Below are 27,494 nucleotides of genomic sequence, written 5' to 3' on the forward strand. Positions count from 1 at the left end.
CCACAATACTTTCTGTAACTTGCCACTCTGCTTTGATCTTCACATAGCTGCCCTCTCCTACATTCTCCATGTGTACAATCATCCCAGAACTTATTACTATTTCATTACCATAGTCTTCTACAGCAGATTGTAGGCTTGATTAGAGAGGGAACTATATCTTATTTGACTTTTATCACTAGCACCTAGCATAGAATGTGACTTATGGTAGAAGCTCAGTGGATGAATGCTGAGCAAGTGAACAAAGTAGAAAAGACTCAAAGATTAAAAAGATGCAGTCTCTATCTTCACCGAGTTTATAAACCAATAAAGTGAAGAAGTAATGGATAAGTACAAGCAAAATTATAATAGAGTATAAGATAGGAGAGATAAAACTCAGTGCTATGAAGATTCAAAAAGAAGAAGAAGAAATGACTATAGCTGATGGAGATGACAAGAAAATTCCTCACAAAGGAATGGCTTTTGATGTCATCCTTGAAGATAAAGTAAGTTTTGACAGGCAATGATAGAGCCAGGGCCTGGGATGCGAGGCATTCTGGGTGAAGGAAGTAGAACAAAGAAAACCACTTATGTGATGGTGTACCAGATATATTCCAAGAGCAGTGAGGCATGAACAGTTCAGCTGACTCTGAAAGGGTTTGAAAAGGGGTTAGGGTAGTTTGGAGACTATACAGTGAAGGACACTGAATGTCAGTGTGAAGAGTTAGAATGTAATTTGGAAGATAACAGGTTGCTACAGGAGGCTTTTGTTTTGTTTTTAACAGAGTGCTCTTGGCATAGGCAGGGACCAGCTATATGTAGCAATAGTCTAAGAGGAAGGTTATGATGGCCCATGTGCAGGAGATTTTGGTTACAAAGAGGGAGAGAACGAATGCAAGAGACATTATGGAGAGAACCTGTGGGTCTTAGGCTGATTGGATATGGAGATGGAGGAAGAGAATGGAGTCAAGAATGGCTTCAGTGTTTGTTGTGCCTCTATGACTTAGAGGGTGGTAGTGCTACAAACAGGAATGGAGGAGTCAGAAGGAAGGGGTGGTTTGTGGGCAGGAAGAGGAAAACAAAAGCAAAAAGATTAAGAACTAAATATTTTTACATCACCTTGTCTAATCCTAACAGTAACCTTTTGTGATAGATTTTTATTTTCTCATTTTACAGATGACATTCAGATGAGTTAAATAACTGTTTTAAGACTATGCAGATAGAGTTTGAACCTAGGCTTTCTGACTCTAACCCCACTGTCTATTTTTTAGTTTACAGCTGATTCCCTTTTAAATGTGTTGAGTTTGCCTTGCCAGTTGGACATTCGGCTAGAAATGTCTAATAGGTAGAAATTCAGGACTGGGGTAAAGGAGAGAGATTGTAACTTTAAATAATTTTTGAAAGTGCAGGAGTAGAAGAGACTGTCAAGGGAGAGTGTAAAAAGAAAATAGGAAATGTCTAACTACAAGAAAAAAAAAAAGAGAGAGAGAGAGGTGAAGTTACACGGAAGGAATGGCTAAAAGCAACAAGATCTGCAGAGGTTAGGAGAGTGAGGGCCCCTCATGTCACTGGGTGCCCCCACTCATTCAGTAAGACCTGAATGTGTGAGCATCCACAGTGGTGATATACACATTGACTAAGATATTCAGTTACACAGAGAGATGCCTACAAACGTTCTTAATATACAAATGATGCACCCATTTAGCAAATGTAGAATGCACATGGTTTTAAATGGCTGAAGCATAATATAATCTATTAAAATCACTTCAAAATCCTAAACAAGCATTTAATAAATACTGTTAACTGACTTGCTGACTTAAACCATATCAAAAACAAATATAAAACAGTATAAAACAAAAAGTCTGAGTTTCTATAGCTCTCTAAAACAGTACAGCCTGAAATGTTTATATATAAAAAGTTAGATTAATTACTGAAAGTTATTTTATAGACAAAAGTGAACCTACTAAGTGAATATCTATATATTGATATAGAGACTTCAATTAGTTATCTATTGAGTTATGAATCCAGCCAGCCCTATGCTAGATGTAATGACTTATAAGGCACATCCTATCTGTCCCCAAGGATCTCACAGAGTCACTTATATATTGTTTTGTGGTACTTTGAAGTTATTTCTTTAAATTGTAAATGCCATGCATGTATCTATAACCAGGTTAAAAAAGCTTCTCAAGCACAAGGACAGCATCTTTGATGCATTGGAGTCCCCATATGATAAATGTTGATAAATGTTGTCTGTTGTCAATAGATATAACTCAGTTGGCAATACAGAGGTAAATAATATGATCTATAATGAAAATGCTGTAGTGGCAACAATCTACTCAACAGACAAGTCTCTGTAAAATCAGGACTTTTTTAAACTGAAAAATAAAGCTCTTCAATTTCAAAAAAGAAATGAAGCTAAGAAATTTTTTTTTTTTTTTTTTTTTTTTTTGCGGTACGTGGGCCTCTCACTGTTGTGGCCTCTCCCGTTGCGGAGCACAGGCTCCGGATGCGCAGGCTCAGCGGCCATGGCTCACGGGCCTAGCTGCTCCGCGGCATGTGGGATCTTCCTGGACCGGGGCACGAACCCGCGTCCCCTGCATCGGCAGGCGGACTCTCAACCACTGCACCACCAGGGAAGCCCACTAAGAAATTTTTAACGATATACAATTAGAAATCTGCAATGCTCTTTTACTATAAACATAGGCTTTTCTGAGAGAAAACCTTTATGTTTTAGTTCTAGCTCTACTCCAGTACTTTTTATTTAAATGCTAAATACTGGCCTTAAAAATATTAAAGAAAAGTCAGTGTTTAAATTATAAAATGACTAGATATGTACCACACAGAGCAATTTAAAGCACTTTAATAGTTATTTCCTAATATACATAAACGATCAGAGCTAAGGTAGCCAAGCTTGTAGTATGCTAAAAGTAACAAACAGTCCTTGAAATTCTGCCAACATGTATTTGATTTTCTCCTTAAAATGGATCAAGGTTATTTTTATTAAAACCAAGTAAACAATTATTAATGCTTATTAAAATCCACCAAAGCTATCTAAATTACTATCAGGCTGACACGGTTACCTAAATGGCTTTTTAGTTATTTTGCTTTTACATAGTTTTTTTCACTAATGTACTTGTTTTATAAAGAGCTTACTTTGTGATAAGTTAAAAAGAAACAAATAATAAAAAGCAATTCTGTTTAGGTTGAGTGAATACAAATAAAAGACTGAAGAATTATGCATACATCCTGCAGAGAGACACCATTCAATTCTTAACACTTGAAAAATCAAGGCCTCTACTTGTTTACATGGGGACTGGGATGAATACCTTTTATATCTTTGTACATAAAAATCAAATATTGTGGTTAAGCAACAGTGATAACTGTTGGGCAAATGGATCTACTGATACAAAAGAAAGTATTTTAGAAGATCCCTTTGTCCCTTGGGCAGAGCGTCTTAGACTTTTCCACCAAAGTACCCCCAAGGCCCTTCAGAAGCTTTTACTCACAGAGGTGAGTTAGAGCCACATCTAATAGAATCAGGGGGCTTGGCTTAAAGTAATGGATAACAGTCACACATTTTTCTTTCTAAAAGGTTATTGTAAGTTTTGTAGTTTACTTCACAAAAATCGTGTTTGTTTCAACAGTGACAGTGAGTAAAACCATCCTCTGGGGTGATATATCAAGTCCATGCTATAGCTTTACATGTTTCCTTGTTCACGGGCTTCTCAATTTTGAGAAAGTGACTGCAGAAATATGAAAGTTATGATATTTTTGTGCCAAGGCTCTCTTTTTTTAGGATCATTTTTTGGGTTGTACCCTCTAGTTGAAGCAACACAACCACTTCCTTGTGTCTACCAGTAGGACTTGATTCTGAAGTGTGGATCCCTTTTTCCTGTTTCCATTTTGGGTGGCTTTGCCATTTTTGTCCAAATGGGCTTTTCACCTGAATTCCTGGTTTTTAAGCGTCTGCCTTATTTTAACTCATAAAGTCTATGTGCACCCTGACTCTATCTAGCTCTAGACAACTGGTTTCACTTTGATCATGGACCCCCAGGAAATTTACTAGGCAGCCTCCTCCAGTATTTGCAACTTGCTGTTGCCAATCCTGCTTTGCCACTCCTTCCCTATTCTAGCCTCTCACCCAGTATTCAGAATCCAGGGCTATATTCAGTCCAGAAATAAACCGTATAAACATACATAAAATTAATTCGTGACCATAAGCTTTTCTAAATTATATTCTGCTCTTGGGCTAAGGAAAATTAAGTAAAGAGCAAAGAAATACTATTAGGATGTTTTCAAGTTAGCTCATGGCAATAGTATAAACAGAGAAATGTATATATGGTAAAGTAGGTAACTGCCAATTTTCAGTGGATGAATACTCTATATGGTAAGTGTTTTGAAATGGGACATTTTAAGATTTTTATAAGTTGATATTTTGGTTGATGATCCTAAGCACTTAAAATTAGTTTTAAAGCTATAACTAAATATCAAAAGATTTACCAGTCATCAGATCGAGTGCCTTCTTCAAAGTAGATGTTTCCCACAGTCTCCAACTCAATTAACAAAAATGGGATTAATAAACTATGACTTTTCTTCTTTTGTTTTACTTCAATACGATAAATTCCTTCAATTCTATTTAAGAAAAAAATAAAGCTATTAAAATGCTCTAAAATTCACAACATTAAAATTCATGATAGTTTCTTCTAAGCTGATGTTAAAATATAAGGCTTTCATCAATGAATAAAGAAAGCTTGGTGCTAACAGTTAAACCAAGTAAAAGACATTCTGTTTTTGGCAATTAAAATCACCTCAAATTTTGTTAACCTCAGAGTAAGTGAAGGTTAGAAGACTCTCCTGGCTCCACCATTTATGATTCTCAGATCTTAGACAAGTCACAACATTTTTCTGCTGCAACTTCTTAGAAAATGACAAGATTGATAGTACCTACACCTGAATAGGCTTTTTGAAGATTATAGGCAAAATATATGAAAAGCTCTTAGCCAAGAGCTTGGCACAGAGTAAGAACTCAATAAATATTAGTTATTATTTTGTTACTATTTATTATTACAGGGCAAACTAACTTATCCACTTAGTGCCTTAGTAAATTAAAAAAAAAATTCACAGCACTTAATAAGTCTTCTTGCTTTATGTTTCTAGTTGATACTCAACCTGAGTTTCTTTCTACATGATTCCAGACAACTTTTGTATGTGCTTTCTGTACCAGTAGCAACTAACGTTAAAAAAACTAATGTTTTTAATTTGCAGACACTAGAGTCATGTGACAAGAAGCCACTCAGGGGAAGTCCAGTGTTCCTAGTAAAGTATTGCTTCTTTAAAAAACTATATGCTGACTTTGAACCAATGATGCCTACCTCTACTAAGAACTGGACTGAAAAAACATGTTGTGTTTTACTTCATACTGTAATTCTTTCCATTCCTGAAGAAGAGAATTGAGCTCGACCAGTGGCCCAGAACATTCTTTTCCCTCATGTTTCAAATTTGAACAACGAGATAATTCATTAAACGTACTCATCTAGTTTTTTGTTCCAGAATGTTACCCTTCCATTCAAGGCATTTAGTTTGGTCACTATCTTCTGCTGAAGACTTGGTTCTTCTGTGACAGTTTCACAGTTTTTTGATTTTTCAAGCTCAGTTACTTTATTGTTACTGGATCTGTCATTGTGCCCTTTGCCAGATCCTCTGAGTTCAGTCAGTTCCCGTTCCAACTGTTGAAATCAATGTGCCAGAGAGCAAAATTGTTCAGTGGAATCTATTAAATATTTAGTTAACTTAAATTAACAAAGTAGCAATCTAGATAATAAATAAGCCAAACTTCATAAAAACATGGCAAGCATGTGATTATAACTTTAGTACAAGTTTGGTCAACGAATTTCTCTTGACCAAGTGAAATTAAATACTTCAGACATGGCAGTTCTCTCAACTGAAAATAAGAAAAGCAAAGAAATAAATTTTAAAATATTATTGATGAGTTAGCTTCTAATAAAGCCAAAGTAAAATGATAAGAAATGCTGGTTTTGGAAGAAAGAGAATAAGCTTGAAATAATGTGACTTTTATCACTCCTACTTTTCAATTTTTCAACTACTTTGGTATTCTGGGAAACAACATAAAAAATATACACAAGCATGGATATAGGGGTGCACATTTTTCTCTTTGCCTCAGTCTCCTATACGGCTCTGCACAGCAATGTCCTTATTTAAAATTTTGATATTTGTGATTTTTTCTTGTTGTTCGTAATGGACTTTTTTTGCATTCATTTGTATTTTTAAGAAATATTATAATAGGGACTTCCCTGGTGGTGCATTGGTTAAGACTCCATGCTCCCAATGCAGGGGGCCTGGGTTTAGTCTCTGGTCAGGGAACTAGATCCCACATGCATGCCACAACTAAGAGTTCACATGCCACAACTAAGGAGCCCACATGCCGCAACTAAGACCAGCGCAACCAAATAAATTTAAATAAATATTTTTAAAATATATATTATAATAAAATACATGATTTATCTTAATTATGGAGGTTTTAGACCTTCCCTTAAACTTTGGGCCCAGGGTGAGTGCCTCATTTGCCTTACCCTAACCCCAGCATCGTAGAATGGATTTCAAGATAAATTGTACTGTACACAGAGAAGTGCATACAAATAGAAATTTGCTAAGTATCTGTACTCCTTTCTCTATAATGGCTACATACAGCTGTTAAAAAAATGAAGTAAGCATATTTTATAAAAATACCTATAGTTTATATAATCTATAACTATTATTTTTCACATATTAATACATCCATTTGCACATGAAACTGGCAGATATAAAATGATTTCCATATACTGGTTTTCCTGTCGTTTTTTATTCAAATAAATAAATTACGTTAATGTTTTAAGAATACCTTTCTGATTATAATATGAATTTAAACCTGTTCATTTCATAAAGAGTACTAAATATATTTTTAAAAATTGATTTTTAATCGCTACATACCATTCAATCTTAAGAATGAGTAATTCTGCCTCTCTTTTTAAACATTTAGGTAGTTTCCAATTTTTTGTTGTTATTAATAGTACAGTGATGAATATTCTCATATAAATATTTATCCAAATCTTTAAATGGAGTGCTAGAAGTAGATTTACTGGGTCAAAGGCTATGAGCATTTTTAGGCTGTTAGTAATATATATGACCCAATTACACTCTCATCAGTGGTGTAATAGTGTCACACCCATCTTCACCAGGCAGGCTATGACAAATTTATAGGTGAAAATGGTTGCTTGTTGTCTTATTTCATATTAGGAAATTAATAATCAGATTGAGGTCCTCTTTCACATGTTTATTAGTTTTTATTTCTTCTTTTGTAAAAAGATAGTTTATGGAATTTGCTTAATTTTTCTATTTGGATATATACTTTCTTGTCTTCTTTAAAATTTTTTAATTTATTTATTTTTGGCGGCATTGGGTCTTCGTTGGTGCGTGTGGGCTTTCTCTAGTTGCAGTGAGTGGGGGCTACTCTTCATTGTGGTGCACAGGCTTCTCATTACAGTGGCTTCTCTTGTTGCGGAGCACAGGCTCTAAGCACGTGGGCTTCATGGGCTTAGTTGCTCCGTGGCATGTGGGATTTTCCCAGACCAGGGATTGAACCCGTGTCCCCTGCATTGGCAGGCGGATTCTTAACCACTGTGCCACCAGGGAAGTCCCTTTTTGTCTTGTTTTACTTATGAGTACTTTTATACTAAGGATATTATGTTTGTCCTTCATGTTTGTTGAAAACAATTTTTCAGACTGTCATTTATTGTTTATTTTCATTAATGATGCTTTTTAGTACAAAAGCGTTTTACTTTTTTTTTTTCAATCAAAGCTAAATTCTGTTCCCTGTGATTTCTAGTATTTTTCTTACTTGGCAGGCTGAGATCAGTTAAATATATTAATCCATATACTCTTCTGCTTTTTTATGTTTTCATTTTTACATTTAATTCTATTTTCCCCACTGTATTTACTTTTAGTAAAGTATAAACTAAGGATCCAAGTCCCCTATTCCCAAGTAGTTTGACTATTTTTGTAACACCATTTTTTGAATAAACCATTATTTTCTTATACCTTTTTTTTTAATACAATAAGTTCTTATACATACAAAGTTCTGTTTTGACGTAAGCCTTCATTTCTCAGAGTCTACTTTTAGTAAAGGAAATCCAATTTATTCTAAATTTAAAAAGTACATATAACTACTAAAGCACAAACTATTGAAGTATACAACATTATGGGAACTTTATAACAAGCTATACTTTAATAGTATACAACATACAATAGTAAAGAGTACTTTAGCATTTTAGACAAGAAAATGAATTTTGAGCACAGCCTGCTGGTATCTAATAAAAATGTAGTGAAATAAGTCTAACAGATCTCTATAACTCACTGAATCATATTGAATTACACAGCATTTTTAAAACTATAAATTAATATGCCTATACTTTTTTTTTTTTTTTTGCGGTATGCGGGCCTCTCACTGCTGTGGCCTCTCGCGTTGCTGAGCACAGGCTCCTGACGCGCAGGCTCAGCGGCCATGGCTCAAGGGCCCAGCCGCTCTGCGGCATGTGGGATCTTCCCGGACCGGGGCACGACCCGCGTCCCCTGAATCGGCAGGCGGACTCTCAACCACTGCGCCACCAGGGAAGCCCTGCCTATACCTTTTTTAAATTGCAGATTTCTAAGCACAGAATGAAGCTTAGTTAAGTACCTAGAATCAAAACATTTTCAGGGCAAACTTACTTGAAACTTAGTATTAATTTTAAAAGGTATGCATATTTATAAATGTATACATACATATAAAATTTAAAAGATAATAGTATCTTATCTGCCAGTTTTCTTAAGACAAGGCTATTGAAATTTTACAATATTAAATCTCACATTTTTTTTCAAAAGGCTGAATAATTTTATTCGTTCTTCTGGCAACTTCTGTAATTTACATTTTCGATCATTCAGTTTTTCAAGGTCTTCATTAAGATGCCTCTGAACAGTTTTTATACGCATATTGTAATACATTATTTTTTTCATTGCTGTGGTCTAAAAGTGAGAAAAAAGGTTAGCTGAAACAAAAAACATTATAGGTAATTATTAGTGGTATTATATGAGTGGGGTATGTTCTATATAATTATTTTTAAGTTTTACATGCTCAGTTACTAATAATGATATTAGTTTAAATGATAATGGCTACACAGAATCCTCTATTTAAATTTAATAAGCAAAACATAAAATTTCAGAGATGTTCTTTGTGTATAATATTTTAAGTGTGAGGCATATTTACTTTCAGTGACAACATAAAGAGACTATAGAAAGAACTCAATTTACAAAATAGTGTCATTTAGCTAATGTGGCAGTACTACTGAAGCTAACATATTATTCCTATTTGATTAATTTAGAGAAAAAATAAATTTAAAAGAATAAAATCAAATGTAACATTATTCATTTTTTAAATGCATGGCTAAGAAATAGGATTTCATGGGTTTTTTCCCCCAAATCTATAAAAGAATGCTCTAAATGAACTTGTTTTAGATTGAGCAAATTACTAAATTGTCAATCTAATCCAGTTATCTTGAATTCCTTAATATCAATGGATCATGCAGTTACTAATGTTTATCATGATAAATTGATTAAATCCACCATTAAGAAATATACCAGGTAAATGGTGCTCAAGAGTTATATTAGTCAAAAGAACTAGCTAAGAAAATAAACAAATCAGGTGCATGTTATAATGTGACCTAGTTTTAACTGTTTACCTGAAATAATGAAGGCATTATCGGCAAATCTGTACCTCAATTAAGTTGGAAGGCTTGTACACTGTTGTGTGATTTATTTAGTAGAAAGTGGATAGTCAAGATCCCAACAGAATTATTTGGCATAACAGATAGAATGGAAACGAATATATGGCTTGATGAACAGACAAAAGAATTCCTTCTCCACACATAATATGAAATTCTGAAACTGAAATTACTAAATTCTTCTGCAAAAAATCAGGCATTCATAACATAGAAGAGTTAAGGGGAAAAAGGCTGTTTTAGGGTGATGATTAGCAGATAAAAATTCCTGATCAAGAAGAGCTTGTTTCTCAGGTGCAATTGAGTAGAAAAAACTGTAACTAAGGAAATGGCAGATGGTGTTTCTTGATTTTTTTTTTTTTTTTTTGCCTACAAGTGGCAAGTAAAGTCAGAACTTACCTACCCAAGTGACACACTTCCCCACCCACAACATTCCCTTGGTGATTCATCCAGTCCTCGGCTTGGTATCATCCTTCTGCTTTCAATTCCCATATCTTTATCTCCAATCCAGGCAACTCTCTTAAATAACAGTCTCATATATCCATCTTGGATATTCAAAAGATTGTTCAAACTTTATATGCTTAACATTATGCTGTGATTCTTCCTTCTAAATTTACTCCTCCCATACTCTTCCTCATCTCATCAAATAGCAACTCCTTCCCTCCTTCAGTTGCTTGGGTTAGTTGCTTGGAATTATTCTCTACCTTTTCATCTACACTTCAAATTCAATCTATCAGCAAATCCAGATGGATTCTACCTTCTAACTACTGCTACAATTACTTTTGATTACTTTTTACTACCCCCTCTACAGTGTCCTGTATCAAACCATCAGCATCTCTCATCCAAGTTTCTGGAATCTAACTGGTCTCTCTGCTTTCACCTTTTCCTTTAATCCTCTATTCTTAATTCATTAACCAAAAGGATCCCTTTAAAACATAAGTCATCTTGTTTCTTCCTCCTCTCAAAATTTTCCAGTGGCCTCATATCACTCAAAGTAAAAGCCAAAGTCCTTACAACGTTCTTCAGTCTCACGTGATCTGCCCCCCACCACTCCTGTATTCATCTCTTCTTTCTTTCCTCTTTGCTTACTCAGCTCCAGCCATACTAGCCTCCTTGTTGTGCTTAAAATATGAGGCATGCTCCTGCTCAAGGTCTTTGTACTTGCTGATCCCTGAAAAACTTGCTCCCTTATTTCCTTCAGGTCTCTGCTCAAATGTTGCCTTAGTAAATCCTTTCCCAACAGTTTTATAGAAAAGAGCCTACAGCCCTTTCTCTGCCCCTACCAACAATCTTGTTTCCTTCACCCTTATTTCATTTTCCTCCATAGCATTTATCACCATCTGACATACTAGTTTTTCACTCATTTAGCTGCTTACTATCTGTCTTCTCTCACTAAATGTAAACTCCAAGGAAGCAGGGTTTTTTTTTCTGTTTTGGTCACTCTATTTCTAGTGCCTTGAACTGTGCCTCGAATGTAATAGGCATTAAATATTTGTTAGATAAATTAATCAGCCAAGTAATTTAGTGAAGCACATTCATCCTGCTCACCTTTTCAGAAAGTGTGTGATGAAAAACTACAGAGATGATAATGGAAATTTCAAAAATATGGTTGTCACTGCAAAGTTTTGTCATTATTTTTGATTTAACCTTGTTAGAGAAGACATTCCTCCCTGACCCTCCAATGACTCTGGACATCTGCTAGTAGACAATAACTCTAGCCTTTTGCTCAATATTACAAGACAGCTCACTTCTTAGATTGGGATGGGAGAGAGGATAATCTCAGTTTTGAAAAGATGAGAGGAGACAGTGGAACTTGAGAATAAATCCTCAAGCTACCAAGAGAAGAGATACAAGAGAAATGGATAAAGACATTCTTTATCTATGTTGAGATGATGGATGAGCCACAAGGAAAGAATGGGAGGGCTTCATGTGGGCACATTCTGGACACTCATAAACTATTTATCGAATGGTTAACTGAATAAACAAATGGGACTCAATGGACTAGAAGGAGAGGTAGAAATATAATGTGGGAAGAATATTAAAAAACATGGTAAATTCCTATGAACTCTACTCTCAAATTATAAAGCCTTTCATACCATGGCATAGTAGTCCCCTTACTGGGAGATTCACCGTCAGTGACAGCCCAGGAAAAGCCCTTTTCAAGATTTTGGAGATCTTCAAGATTTTGGCAGTGTGGGTAGATTCACTTATACTTACAGAGAACCCCAAACCATCTTTAATTAGATTAAAATCTACCTAATCCTGGCATACTACCATCAACCATGGGTATCTTCTAATTTTGATATATAATACTCCAAATGAGAGGAGGTTACTTGTTTCATTTCTACTTTATTTAGGCTTAATTTTCGTATATATAGCATTAGTTTAATTATTCTTAACACTGATAATTTTTCAGATTTCCTTCAAGTTTTATATAAGTTTAAACGTTTTTCTATTATTTTACCTTCCAATACTGTCATCAAAATTGAGATTCTAGTACTAATGTTATTATCTGTATGCATCTATGTGAAATATCCAGTTCACTGGGCAAAAGTAGAATTGGTGACAACACTGACAAGATCATACTACCTACCACATGTTGACACAGCCAGAAAGAAGGAGTTAATTAAACTTAAGACACAGACACCTGATTAGGTATGCACTTACATCTGCCAGTTCCTTGATTTGCTTTGCTGACACATCAAACGTGTCAAGTCTTTGAAGGCAAGGCAAATGATATAACACATGTGTGGAATAATTACACAGCAGACAAACTGGATTGGTTTTATACTGAGGATCATTGAGACATAAATCCTTTAAGCAACGCAGCCTGGTTAAGTTAGTGAGGTCCTAAAACAACAGCAACAATAATGGTCAATTGATTAATTGCAACTCTCCATTTCTAAAGGAGGCATTTTAGCTCTTAAGATCACCCATAACTTAATGTAATGCATTCTAATTATGTGCTTTAATATGTTAAAGGTATTTAGATGCATAAAGTGTTATTCTCTATTGAAAAAGATGCTAAATACATGAAAAATGGATCAACAATAATTAAACAGCAGACTCTATATAACTATACATTTTAAATGTAAAATGACAAAGAGTATTTACTAAATGATGTATTCTACATGAAACCTTGAAGCCCATTTATTCCTTAAGACACCATTCTCTCTCTGCACAGCCCCTTTGCTAACACGTGCCCCAGGAATAACAAGGATGTAGGTCTCCTACCTCCTTCACCATACTCCCCACACTGACCACCCAGGAACACAGCTCGCTATTTTCCTCAGCCTCCAGGTCTGCTCTTCTCACCAAAGGCTATGGCACCTATGTTTTAATATAATTAACACTGAACTCCTGATTTTTAGGGTTTGAGGTTTTTGTTGTTGTTGTTGTTGTTTGTTTCTATAAATGCCCTTTCTGCCTATTAAGGGCAACTGAAAGCTAGCTTTCTCCTGAGGGCCTCATTTTCCTCACAGCCTCTGGAGGGGTAGGGGTTGACGATGCACTTTCAGACCAATGTGATTCCTTAACATCTTTTATCTTGAAGTTTAAGTCACTGTTTATACCTTCCTTTATTTGGCATCTGGCCCTTGCTTAACTCTTCAGTCTTGTCCCTTCTATTTAAACCCTGACATTTTATGTTTTAGCCATACTGAACAACTTGAAGTTTCAGAATGTCCCAGACCATTTAGACATTCACTCACGCTTCTGCCTTTGAATGGACTGAACTTCACCCCAATTTTACCTTTTAATCTGTCAAGACTCAACCTAGGTATCTTCTTCTTTGAGAGCCTTGTTTCATCCCCCAGGCTTGGGGTAGATGCTCCTCCTATGAACTCTCTTAGCCACGGGGCTTACCCTTGTTATAGAATTTATCACACCCTATTGTCAATTATCCACAAGTCTATAAGCCAAGGGTCTGTATGTGCTTTGGCCCTCAATCCACAAGCTAAGAATGGTGATTGCATTTTTAAAGTGTTGGGAAAAAATAAAGAAGAATGTGTGACAGAGGCCATATATGGCCCACAAAACCTGAAATATTTTCTTTCTGGCCTTTTATAGAAAAAGTTTGCCAATTCCTGAGATAAACTCTTTGAGAACAGGGTTTGTGTCCTGTTAACACTGCATTCCCAGCATTCAGCATTTAGAACACAGCAGGCACTAAATAAATAATGTGAATTGAATTGAATGCTTATTACTTTCTACCAACCTCTAAGACACGCTCACATCTTTCTCAATAATAGTATTACTAGGGTGGTGCCTGGGGTAGGAAGGTACTATGGTAGAGTTGGACTTAAATGAATGCACTGCTAGTTAAGAGACTCAGAATCAGAATTAAAGGAAATCCAAAGCAAGGACCAGGAGGCACTAATTTAGAAGATAAAGTATCAATACAAATGGAATCGGGAAGCAAGTAGTGAAATCAGGCTGCTAGAATTAAGAGTAAGACAGGGTGAGGTGGATAATGTGTGTCCAAACTCTCTCTGGACAAGTGATAACTTGGCTTACTGGCTGGACCTAAGGCTATGGCTAGGCCCATAGCATGAGTGGGACTAACTAATCAGGGTGACTCTAAAAAGGAGATTTCTGAATAGAGCTGTGCAGAGAATTATTTGGTCAAATTCTGCAGGGCAAGGAAGGTAAACCATTGACTATGCTGAAGAGTAAAGATACTGTTTGATTTCTGGGTGGCTGTGTTGCATTTGACCATCAGTCTGGGCTATGGCGGGTGTGAACTTTGAAGTCTTATGCAGGAATCCTCCACATACACTCAGAAGTTAGATGACACTGGAGTCTATGAAAGCACATCTCACTTTCACCAGGATAGTATCTTTTTAGGGTGACTGGAAAGGGTAGACATAAAAATTCAGAATAATAATATTTCAGGAATATTCCTAATATTTGAATAATAAAGGTTGCTGTGAGTCATGTTCAATGTTTTTATGAGAAGCCATAATTATTATAGAGAGCCTTTTTAATTTTATGCCATACAATGAACCTTCACAATAATCCTATTTTTATCCCCATCCTTTTGATGAGGAGATTGAAATAGGTTAACGTCATTAAAGTGATAGTAATAATAATAAAATGGCATATCTATTGAGTGCTTACTGTGTTTAGTCATTGTTCTAGGAGCTTTATTTTATTATTTCACTTCAACTTCATGTTACCATTGTATTATGCTGCCCTTAGTCTGTGGCAGGGCTAGAAGTGACAGATCTTTCTGCCTGTGCAGCCTCTGCTCTTTACCACAAGGCTGCCGTGGCTGGCCAGGGTGAGATAAACTTCCATATGGCTTCTTGGCAGGGTGATACCTTATCCTCCCAGCCTTCTGCACTTATCTTCTTCAGCCTCAACTCATGATTCTCTCCCTCATTCCGTTCCAGGCACAGAGGATTTCTAGTTTTCTATATTTGCCACACTCTTTCCACCACTTAGGTCCTTCACACCTTTGCTTGGAATGCTATTTCCCTAGGTAACTCCTGCTTATGTCTCATTTGTTACCTTAAACATTACCTGCTACAGCATTCTGAATTTACCTTTCACAGCTCCCTCTGATCTCTGCTGCTGATGTTACTCAAATAACACTGATTTCTTACCTCCACACCTTTTTGCATATTGTTCTTCTCATCTTGGAATGCCTACTTCCCACTGCGTTGTAGAAAATCCTCCCTACAATGCCTGTTGAAATTCTGTCAACCCTTCAATGTTCACATCAGATATTTCCTCTTGAATTTGACTAATAAAATTAAATTTTATTGAAATTTCTTTTTAAGGTGTTTATAACATTCTGCCTCATTCTATAGATTTTTGGTGTCTTATATTCTTCTCCGAGTAAAAGAATGCCTACTTTAATATTGATCAATTCAAAATTATTTCTATAGCTAATTTGCTCACCTATTGTCTAGAGGAAGTGTTTGAAAATGTACCTTCAGTCTGACACTGTCAGAATTATGAATACCATATGCTTTCACCCACATTATATACCATAAACATTGTCTTATTTGTTTTTTCTCTCTCATTTATGTGCTTGACAAATGGTTATTGAGATTCATTACAAGTCAAGTACTGCTTTAAGTATTGTAGATATAGCAGTGAACAAAACAAGCCAAATTCCTGTACTCATGGAGCTTGTATTCTAGTAAGGGTTGTGGGTAAGTGCCAATAGGAAAAATAAAACAGGGGAAAAGTAATGGAATGCTTCCACTTGAGGAGGGTAGTAGGGGTCATTGCTATTTTACTTAATTAGGCAGGAAAGGTGTCACCAAGAACATAACATTTGAATAACATCCAGAAAGAAATGAGATGAGTCACGAAGATATACGGGGTAAGAATACTCCAGCAAGTGCAAAGGCCCTAAGGTGAATGTGTCCTCGATATATGTAAGGAACAGTGAGGAGACCAGAGTGGCTAGAATGATGAAAACAAAGGGGAGAGTGGTAGAAGCTGTGGTCAGGGAGACAGTGAGGAGACTAGATTATATAGAGTCTGGTGGGCCATTGTAAGAACTGACTTTTACTTTGAAAGAGATGAGAAGCCAAGGGAGGGTTTTGAGCAGAAATGATTTGATCTGACATATTTTTAAAGGAGTGGGCTTCTATGTGGAGAACAGACTGAGTGCAGTGAAAGGGTAAACACAGGGAGAACTGTTAGGAGGCTTTTTTTTTTTCCAATAATGCAGGAAAGAGATGATGGTGTCTTCAACCAGGTTGATAGTGATGCAGGTGGTAAAAAATGGTCAGACTTTGGATATATTCTGAAGGTAGAGCCAACAGAATTTGCTGATGGACTGGTTATGGGGTATGAATGAATAAGAGGAGTCAAAAATGACTCAAGGATTTTGGCTTAAGTTATTAGAAGAATTGAGATGACATTTAGAGAAATGGAGAAGGCTGCAGGAGACAAAGGTTCGGTAGAGGGGAAATCAGTTTGAGTTAGGATAGGAGATGTCTATCATTTGGAGTAATTGTTAGGGAAAGTAGAGATACCAATTTAGGAGTAATAAGTGGATAAAGGTATTTTAAGTTATAAGATGATTAGATTAGAGAATGAATGCAGATAGAAATGAGAAAAGATCTTGGACTAACTTGGGGCAATCCATTTTTTAGATGCTAGGAGAGGATGAAAAACCAGAAAACCAAAGAGGTGTAGCCAGAAAGATGGGAGAAAAACTAAGAGAAAGTGGTATCCTAAGACCAAGTAAATAGTTATTTGTTTGGTTTTAATAGTGTCAGATCGTTAGGGCCAATTTAATCAGGTAACTCTCAAATTTCTGGGAGTATTGGGTAGTCCAAAATAAATTACTCTTTAAGTGGGGACTCTTTAGTCCATTTTCTGCAAAAAGATGGTTCATGATCCAGGTTGATGAATAAAATAAATTATTCCACTTAAACATACCTTGAAAGAACATATTTGGTTACCAGAAAGGTTTAATCTTTCTAGTTGTTCATTGGGATCAAGACATCGACCTTTAATTAAAAAAAAACAAGATGAGAAAAAAGTTAAATTTATCATTTTACCTCCTGTTCATATCTTGTCATATTTCTGAGTTGTATATGACCATCTTTTCTTGCATATAAATGAGACTAACAGTAACGTTGTATAATTAGTAACCACTGATCAATGGGTAGTATTTTCACATCCTGTAATTATAGATTTAGAAATGCTTTTCAAGACTGTACTTTTCATATTGACAAAAAATTATTGTAACATTCTCTCATATTCCAAATGAAACTGTACATACCAATGCTGCTTATTAGATTTCCAGCAAGGTTGAGATCACTTAAATTCTTCAAAGTTTGCAAACCCTAAAATTTTAGACAATATATAATTTAGAAGAAATCATTAAAATCTATGTTTATAAATCATCTGAGCAATCTGGTTAGTTCTCCAGGTGTTCCAAGCACCAGGTGCTGTTTACTTTACAAACTTAGAAGTAAGTGGGTGCCTCAGTGAAGTCTACTTTGTTCTCTGGAAACTGGAAAGAATTTTTGAAGGAGAAGGGAACAGGGAGGGAAGCAGAGAGGAAAAGAGGAGGAGGAGTAGCAAAAAGAACACATCACACAGAGTGTGTTTAAAATCTTAGGCAAGTTATATTCAAAACTTCTCTAAACCTCCTTTTTTTTTTTTTAACCTTCAGAGAAGAAATAACACCTTACCTCCCAGACACGGTGGGAGGAGTAAAGAAAATGATGCATACGAAGTTCTCTATATGTTACAATATGCTACATACACATTAGTTCTTCTTAACTAATTAAACTAGTCATGAATATTTCTTGGACATTGTGGTTAAACTCTACAGGAGTTGACTTTAAATATAAATCACTGAAATTATCTTACCTCAATATTTTTAATTGCATTGTGGTTCAGCCAAAGAACCTCCAATCTGGATAATTTCTCTAAATTTTCTATTTTAGAAATTTTATTAAAATATAAGTACAGTTTTTCTAAATTTCTACATTCTTGAATACCTTCAATTTTCTGTTAAAAAAAAAAGAGGAGCCTGAATAGTGTTAACTTGTGTTTTTCTATTAATCCTTCAATAAAGTAGATTTTAAGTACATTTTCCTTAAAAATCACATTTTCAGAATAGATTGCAAAATCAACACCCAGCGAAATGTACTAAAATATAAAAAATCATACAATCCCTCTGCCTAAATACTATTTTCAATTTTCATATTCTTTTTAAATCAACTTGATACCTATTTTTATATGGTTATAATCATAACCATATACATTTTGCAATATTGCTTTTCAATATAGATGTTATAATTTTCACACAACCAATAGGGTCAAAGTAAACCAATTTCACTAGCAGTACTGGGTATTATTTGATCTGATTTGATTATTAAAAAGTAGAATGTGTCTATGTTTTGGCTCTTTATTTCTATTTTCTCCTTTGTATAAATCTATTTTTATATTTTGTCCATTTATCTGTTTTTGTTCTGTTTTGTTTTACTGGGCAAAGGGTTTAATTGCAATTCATCATGTATGAATCTATCTGTTTTGATCCATGCCTCAAGCATATACTTCAATGAACTATTTTTCCAAAGCCAAAGGACTTAGCATAATCTTCATGTAAGGTTATGTTTAGACTTACCTTTATGTAGCATTCGGCAATCCAAAGTTCTTTAAGCCGTAAACAAGTTTCTAGTCCTGAAATTTCTTTTATATCTTGAGCAACAATTGTGAGACTTGTTAAATTAGGAAATAATGATAATCCGAGTATACGAGGGTACCCTGAGAAAAACATTTCCAGTTTTGAAGTATCTGATCCTTCTTCTCCAATCATCTCATAAGATAAACCATTGCATAAACACTGTTTTCAAAAAAGAAATTGGATTATTACCTGTTGAAGATAATAAAGGAAGATGGCGGAAGAGTAAGACGCGGAGATCACCTTCCTCCCCACAGATAACACCAGAAATACATCTACACGTGGAACAACTCCTACAGAGCACCTACTGAATGCTGGCAGAAGACCTCAGACCTCCCAAAAGGCAAGAAACCCCCCACGTACCTGGTTAGGGCAAAACAAAAAAATAAACAGAGACAAAAGGATAGGGACGGGTCCTGCACCAGCGGGAAGGAGCTGTGAGGGAGGAAAAGTGTCCACACACTAGGAAGCCCCTTCGCGGGCGGAGACTGCGGGTGGCGGAGTGGGGGAGCTTCGGAGCTGCGGAGGAGAGCACAGCAACAGGGGTGCGGAGGGCAAAGCGGTGAGATTCCAGCACAGAGGATCAGGGCCGACCTGACCGGCACTCACCAGCCGAGAGGCTTGTCTGCTCACCCGCCGGGGCGGGCGGGGCTGGGAGCTGAGGCTCCGGCTTCAGTCGGAGCGCCGGGAGAGGACTGGGGTTGGCGGCGTGAACACAGCCTGCAGGGCGTTAGTGCACCGCGGCTAGCCGGGAAGGAGTCCGGGGAAAAGTCTGGACCTGCCGAAGAGGCAAAAGACTTTTTCTTCCCTCTTTATTTCCTGGTGCGCGAGGAGAGGGGATTAAGAGCGCTGCTTAAAGGTGCTCCAGAGACGGGCGCGAGCCGCGGCTAAAAGTGCGGACCCCAGAGACAGACATGAGATGCTAAGGCCACTGCTGCCGCCACCAAGAAGCCTGTGTGCGAACACAGGTCCCCTTTCGGGGAGCCTGTGCAGCGCACCACTGCCAGGGTCCCGGGATCCAGGGACAACTCCCCCGGGAGACCGCACGGTGCGCCTCAGGCTAGCGACATCATGTCGGCCTCTGCCGCCGCAGGACCGCCCCGCACTCCGTGACCCTCCCTACCGCCTGCCCCCGGCCTGAGTGAGCCAGAGCCTCCGAATCAGCGGCTCCTTTAACCCGGTCCTGTCTGAGCAAAGAACAGACGCCCTCCGGCGACCAACACGAACAGGCAGGGCCAAATCCAAAGCTGAGCCCCTGGGAGCTGTGAGAACAAAGAAGAGAAAGGGAAATCTCTCCCAGCAGCCTCAGAAGCAGCGGATTAAAGCTCCACAATCAACTTGATGTACCCTGCATCTGTGGAATATATGAATAGACAACGAATCATCCCAAATTAAGGAGCCGTGTGGATGAAAGGCTCTTGGTGCTGCAGCCAGGAGTTAGTGCTGTGCCTCTGAGGTGGGAGAGCCAACTTCAGGACACTGGTCCACAAGAGACCTCCCAGCTCCACATAATATCAAACGGTGAAAATCTCCCAGAGATCTCCATCTCAACGCCAGCACCCAGCTTCACTCAACGACCAGCAAGCTACAGTGCTGGACATCCTATGCCAAACAACTAGCAAGACAGGAACACAACCCCACCCATTAGCAAAGAGGCTGCCCCAAATCATAATAAGTCTACGGACACCCCAAAACACACCACCAGACGTGGACCTGCCTACCAGAAAGACAAGATCCAGCCTCATCCACCAGAACACAGGCACTAGTACCCTCCACCAGGAAGCCTACACAACCCACTGAACCAACCTTAGCCACTGGGGACAGACACTAAAAACAACAGGAACTACGAACCTTCAGCCTGCAAAAAGGAGACCCCAAACACAGTAAGATAAGCAAAATGAAAAGACAGAAAAACACACAGCAGATGAAGGAGCAAGATAAAAACCCACCAGACCTAACAAATGAAGAGGAAACAGGCAGTCTACCGGAAAAAGAATTCAGAATAATGATAGTAAAGATGATCCAAAATCTTGGAAACAGAATAGACAAAATGCAAGAAACATTTAACAAGGACCTAGAAGAACTAAAGATGAAACAAACAATGATGAACAACACAATAAATGAAATGAAAAATACTCTAGATGGGATCAATAGCAGAATAACTGAGGCAGAAGAACGGATAAGTGACCTGGAAGATAAAATAGTGGAAATAACTAATGCAGAGCAGAATAAAGAAAAAAGAATGAAAAGAACTGAAGACAGTCTCAGAGACCTCTGGGACAACACTAACGCACCAACATTCGAATTATAGGGGTTCCAGAAGAAGAAGAGAAAAAGAAAGGGACTGAGAAAATATTTGAAGAGATTATAGTTGAAAACTTCCCTAATATGGGAAAGGAAATAGTTAATCAAGTCCAGGAAGCACAGAGAGTCCCATACAGGATAAATCCAAGGAGAAATACGCCAAGACACATATTAGTCAAAATGTCAAAAATTAAATACAAAGAAAACATATTAAAAGCAGCAAGGGAAAAATAACACACAAGGGAATCCCCATAAAGTTAACAGCTGATCTTTCAGCAGAAACTCTGCAAGCCAGAAGGGAGTGGCAGGACATATTGAAAGTGTTGAAGGAGAAAAACCTGCAACCAAGATTACTCTACCCAGCAAGGATCTCATTCAGATTTGATGGAGAAATGAAAACCTTTACAGACAAGCAAAAGCTGAGACAGTTCAGCACCACCAAACCAGCTCTACAACAACTGCTAAAGGAAATTTCTCTAGGCAAGAAACACAAAAGAAGGAAAAGACCTACAATAACGAACCCAAAACAATTAAGAAAATGGGAATGGGAACATACACATCGATAATTACCTTAAATGTAAATGGACTAAATGCTCCCACCAAAAGACACAGCTTGGCTGAATGGATACAAAAACAAGACGCATATATTTGCTGTCTACAAGAGACCCACTTCAGACCTAGAGACACATACAGACTGAAAGTAAGGGGATGGAAAAAGGTATTTCATGCACATGGAAACCAAAAGAAAGCTGGAGTAGCAATTCTCATATCAGACAAAATAGACTTTAAAATAAAGACTGTTAGAAGAGGCAAAGAAGGACACTACATAATGATCAAGGGATCGATCCAAGAAGAAGATATAACAATTGTAAATATTTATGCACCCAACATAGGAGCACCTCAATACCTAAGGCAAATACTAACAGCCATAAAAGGGGAAATCGACAGTAACACATTCATAGTAGGGGACTTTAACACCCCACTTTCACCAATGGAAAGATCATCCAAAATGAAAATAAATAAGGAAACACAAGCTTTAAATGATACATTAAACAAGATGGACTTAATTGATATTTATAGGACATTCCATCCAAAAACAACAGAATACACATTTTTCTCAAGTGCTCATGGAACATTCTCCAGGATCGATCATATCTTGGGTCACAAATCAAGCCTTGGTAAATTTAAGAAAATTGAAATTGTATCAAGTATCTTCTCCGACCACAACGCTATGAGACTAGATATCAATTACAGGAAAAGATCTGTAAAAAATACAAACACATGGAGGCTAAACAATACACTACTTAATAACGAAGTGATCACTGAAGAAATCAAAGAGGAAATCAAAAAATACCTAGAGACAAATGACAATGGAGACACGACAACTCAAAATCTATGGGATGCAGAAAAAGCAGTTCTAAGAGGGAAGTTTATAGCAATACAATCCTACCTTAAGAAACAGGAAACATCTCGAATAAACAACTTAACCTTGCACCTAAAGCAATTAGAGAAAGAAGAACAAAAAACCCCCAAAGTTAGCAGAAGGAAAGAAATCATAAAAATAAGATCAGAAATAAATAAAAAAGAAATGAAGGAAACGATAGCAAAGATCAATAAAACTAAAAGCTGGTTCTTTGAAAGGATAAACAAAATTGATAAACCATTAGCCAGACTCATCAAGAAAAAAAGGGAGAAGACTCAAATCAATAGAATTAGAAATGAAAAAGGAGAAGTAACAACTGACACTGCAGAAATACAAAAGATCATGAGAGATTACTATAAGCAACTCTATGCCAATAAAATGGACAACCTGGAAGAAATGGACAAATTCTTAGAAAGGCACAACCTGCCAAGACTGAATCAGGAAGAAATAGAAAGTATGAACAGACCAATCACAAGCACTGAAATTGAAACTGTGATTAAAAATCTTCCAACAAGCAAAAGCCCAGACCAGATGGCTTCACAGGCGAATTCTATCAAACATTTAGAGAAGAGGTATCACCTATCCTTCTCAAACTCTTTCAAAATATAGCAGAGGGAGGAACACTCCCCAACTCATTCTACGAGGCCACCATCATCCTGATACCAAAGCCAGACAAGGATGTCACAAAGAAAGAAAACTACAGGCCAATATCACTGATGAACATAGATGCAAAAATCCTCAACAAAATACTAGCAAACAGAATCCAACAGCACATTAAAAGGATCATACACCATGATCAAGTGGGGTTTATTCCAGGAATGCAAGCATTCTTCAATATATGCAAATCAATCAACGTGATACACCATATTAACAAATCGAAGGAGAAAAACCATATGATCATCTCAATAGATGCAGAGAAAGCTTTTGACCAAATTCAACACCGATTTATGATAAAAACCCTGCAGAAAGTAGGCATAGAGGGAAAATTTCCTCAACATAATAAAGGCCATATATGACAAACCCACAGCCAACATCGTCCTCAATGGTGAAAAACTGAAAGCATTTCCACTAAGATCAGGAACAAGACAAGGTTGCCCACTCTCACCACTCTTATTCAACAAAGTTTTGGAAGTTTTAGCCACAGCAGTCAGAGAAGAAAAGGAAATAAAAGGAATCCAAATCGGAAAAGAAGAAGTAAAGCTGTCACTATTTGCAGATGACATGATACTATACATAGAGAATCCTAAAGATGCTACCAGAAAACTACTAGAGCTAATCAATGAATTTGGTAAAGTAGCAGGATACAAAATTAATGCACAGAAATCTCTGGCATTCCTATACACTAAGGATGAAAAATCTGAAAGTGAAATCAAGAAAACACTCCCATTTACCATTGCAACAAAAAGAATAAAATATCTAGAAATAAACCTACCTAAGGAGACAAAAGACCTGTATGCAGAAAATTATAAGACACTGATGAAAGAAATTACAGATGATACAAATAGATGGAGAGATATACCATGTTCTTGGATTGGAAGAATCAACATTGTGAAAATGACTCTACTACCCAAAGCAATCTACAGATTCAATGCAATCCCTATCAAACTACCACTGGTATTTTTCACAGAACTAGAACAAAAAATTTCACAATTTGTATGGAAACACAAAAGACCCCGAATAGCCAAAGCAATCTTGAGAACGAAAAACGCAGCTGGAGGAATCAGGCTTCCTGACTTCAGACTATACTACAAAGCTACAGTAATAAAGACAGTATGGTACTGGCACTAAAACAGAAATATAGATCAATGGAACAGGATAGAAAGCCCAGAGATAAACCCACGCACATATGGTCACCTTATCTTTGATAAAGGAGGCAGGAATGTACAGTGGAGAAAGGACAGCCTCTTCAATAAGTGGTGCTGGGAAAACTGGACAGGTACATGTAAAAGTATGAGATTAGATCACTCCCAAACACCATACACAAAAATAAGCTCAAAATGGATTAAAGACCTAAATGTAAGGCCAGAAACTATCAAACTCTTAGAGGAAAACATAGGCAGGACACTCTATGACATAAATCACAGCAAGGTCTTTTTTGACCCACCTCCTAGAGAAATGGAAATAAAAACAAAAATAAACAAATGGGACCTAATGAAACTTCAAAGCTTTTGCACAGCAAAGGAAACCATAAACAAGACCAAAAGACAACCCTCTGAATGGGAGAAAATATTTGCAAATGAAGCAACCGACAAAGGATTAATCTCCAAAATTTATAAGCAGCTCATGCAGCTTAATAACAAAAAAAAAAACCCAATCCAAAAATGGGCAGAAGACCTAAATAGACATTTCTCCAAAGAAGATATACGGACTGCCAACAAACACATGAAAGAATGCTCAACATCACTAATCATTAGAGAAATGCAAATCAAAACTACAATGAGATATCATCTCACACCAGTCAGAATGGCCATCATCAAAAAATCTAGAAACAATAAATGCTGGAGAGGATGTGGAGAAAAGGGAACCCTCTTACACTGTTGGTGGGAATGTAAATTGATACAGCCACTGTGGAGAACAGTATGGAGGTTCCTTAAAAAACTACGAATAGAACTACCATATGACCCAGCAATCCCACTACTGGCCATATACCCTGAGAAAACCATAATTCAAAAAGGGTCATGTACCAAAGTGTTCATTGCAGCTCTATTTACAATAGCCCAGAGATGGAAACAACCTAAGTGTCCATCATCGGATGAATGGATAAAGAAGATGTGGCACATATATACAATGGAATATTACTCAGCCATAAAAAGAAATGAAATTGAGCTATTTGTAATGAGGTGGATAGACCTAGAGTCTGTCATACAGAGTGAAGTAAGTCAGAAAGAGAGAGACAAATACCGTATGCTAACACATATGTATGGAATTTAAGGAAAAAAATGTCATGAAAAACCTAAGAGTGAAACAGGAATAAAGACACAGACTTAATAAAGAATGGACTTGAGGCTATGGGGAGGGGTAAGGGTAAACTGTGACAAAGCGAGAGAGAGGCATGGACATATATACACTACCAAACGTAAGGTAGATAGCTAGTGGGAAGCAGCCGCATAGCACAGGGAGATCAGCTTGGTGCTTTGTGACCACCTGGAGGGGTGGGATAGGGAGGGTGGGAGGGAGGGAGACGCAAGCGGGAAGAGATATGGGAACATATGTAGATATATAACTGATTCATTTTGTTGTGAAGCTGAAACTAACATACCACTGTAAAGCAATTATACTCCAATAAAGATGTTAAAATGAAAAAAAAAAGATAAAAACTTATTTTTGCCATTAGAAATTATAAACGGCCAGTTTCACTGATGTCATTTTTCACTCACAAGAAGAAAAGTTGTGTCATATATATGATTTTTCTCTATTTCCAAAGATCATGGTGTAGAAGAAATCTCTAGATAAGCTCCAGAAAGGAGTGTAGAAATGTTCCATTTAATATTCTTACAAATGTAGTTGAAAAGAAACCTGGCTTTGACTCACCAGTTCTTTAATTATGTCTTCTTGGTTTAGGTTTTCACATTCAATCATCTTCCATTAAAAATGAAGGCTATAATAATATAACTGTTAAGGAAAAGGAAAAGTTGAAATAAGTACTAGAGTCATGCCATATCATTTAAAAGAGCCTTAAAGTTACTTAGGTGGAATTACTCACCTGTGGCTTGACATTTCCCAACAGTACATTACCAAGTATGTCTGGACCCCAAGACAGTCCATTCCATCTATGAAGTTTTCTCTTAGACAGTTATTTTTTATTCTGAATTTAATTCTCTCTCTCCATAACTCCTCCCCATTCACTGTCATTTTACCTCCTGGGTTCAAATAAAACAAGCATAATTTTTCTTTCACACTATGACCCTTTAATACTTGAAGAACATAGTCATCTCTCATCTATATGTTCACCTTGCCCTCAGTTCATGTCTTTTAGTTCTCTCACTAGAAAGAGCCCTGTTTTCTCCCTTGAACCAGTTCCAGTTCATTCATCCTATTATACTATGGTGTTCCAAACTGAATACAGTTCTCTAAGTATAGTTAGAAAAGAAAAGAATTTTCAGGGCTTAATGACATACCATAGGCATGGTAATAAATGTTTATTAAAATGAATTAGTCAACTTCCTCATTTTAGATGGTATGAACTACTAAATACCTAAGTAGCTTCAATAAAATTTAACCAAATTTTTCATAATTTTTAATATATTCATTATATTATTCCAGACATATACTATTTTAAAAATATAGGAATCCTGGTTTTAATATGAGGACATGACAAAGCAATATGTAGAAATTGTATTTATTTGTTTATTGTGATTCTACCTTTTACGATAATAACTCCTCCACAGATATGTGTGTACATACATGTGTGTATAGATATAGAATAGAGATATGTATGTGTGTTTATGATTATGCATATGTAAGGAGAAATATGTAAAGATACATACTAAGTTGTTAACATGAGTTACCTTGGATATAGGTGAAAGCTGGTGTGGTTATAATAGGCATGAGAGGTTGCATGGAGATGGATCTAGGTAAAAAGGAAAAAAAAAACCCTACACTTTAAAAAAGCATGTTTAGTATTGTATAATATGGATATATAACCATTTACTTATTCATTCTACTGTTAGTAGACATTTGGACTGTCTCCAGTTTGGAGCTGAATAGTGTTTCCCTGGACATTTTTATTATGCAGGACATAGGTACAGTTTTCTTTGGGGTTTATACCTAGGAGTAGAATGAGAAAGAAACTATTGGTGTACATAACATGGATGATTCT

General features: G+C 36.7%; 1 protein-coding gene across 1 annotated transcript in view; it reads right to left on the reverse strand.

The window, feature by feature from the left end:
• The window catches only part of LRRC9 (leucine rich repeat containing 9), a 106,600-nt gene that overhangs the window by 73,287 nt on the left and 5,819 nt on the right, over nucleotides 1-27,494 (reverse strand). Inside the window, exons 2-10 of the mRNA XM_079908455.1 lie at nucleotides 26,207-26,287; nucleotides 18,892-19,110; nucleotides 18,132-18,272; nucleotides 17,536-17,599; nucleotides 17,190-17,260; nucleotides 12,453-12,635; nucleotides 8,878-9,033; nucleotides 5,506-5,702; nucleotides 4,477-4,608 (exon numbers count right to left, since the gene is read on the reverse strand). Of these exons, the coding sequence (XP_079764581.1) occupies nucleotides 4,477-4,608; nucleotides 5,506-5,702; nucleotides 8,878-9,033; nucleotides 12,453-12,635; nucleotides 17,190-17,260; nucleotides 17,536-17,599; nucleotides 18,132-18,272; nucleotides 18,892-19,110; nucleotides 26,207-26,254 (1,211 nt within the window). The 5' untranslated portion in view covers nucleotides 26,255-26,287. The remainder of the gene's footprint in view (nucleotides 1-4,476; nucleotides 4,609-5,505; nucleotides 5,703-8,877; nucleotides 9,034-12,452; nucleotides 12,636-17,189; nucleotides 17,261-17,535; nucleotides 17,600-18,131; nucleotides 18,273-18,891; nucleotides 19,111-26,206; nucleotides 26,288-27,494) is intronic.

This window comes from Stenella coeruleoalba (assembly GCF_951394435.1).
Source record: "Stenella coeruleoalba genome assembly, chromosome: 2".
Lineage (NCBI taxonomy): Eukaryota > Metazoa > Chordata > Mammalia > Artiodactyla > Delphinidae > Stenella > Stenella coeruleoalba.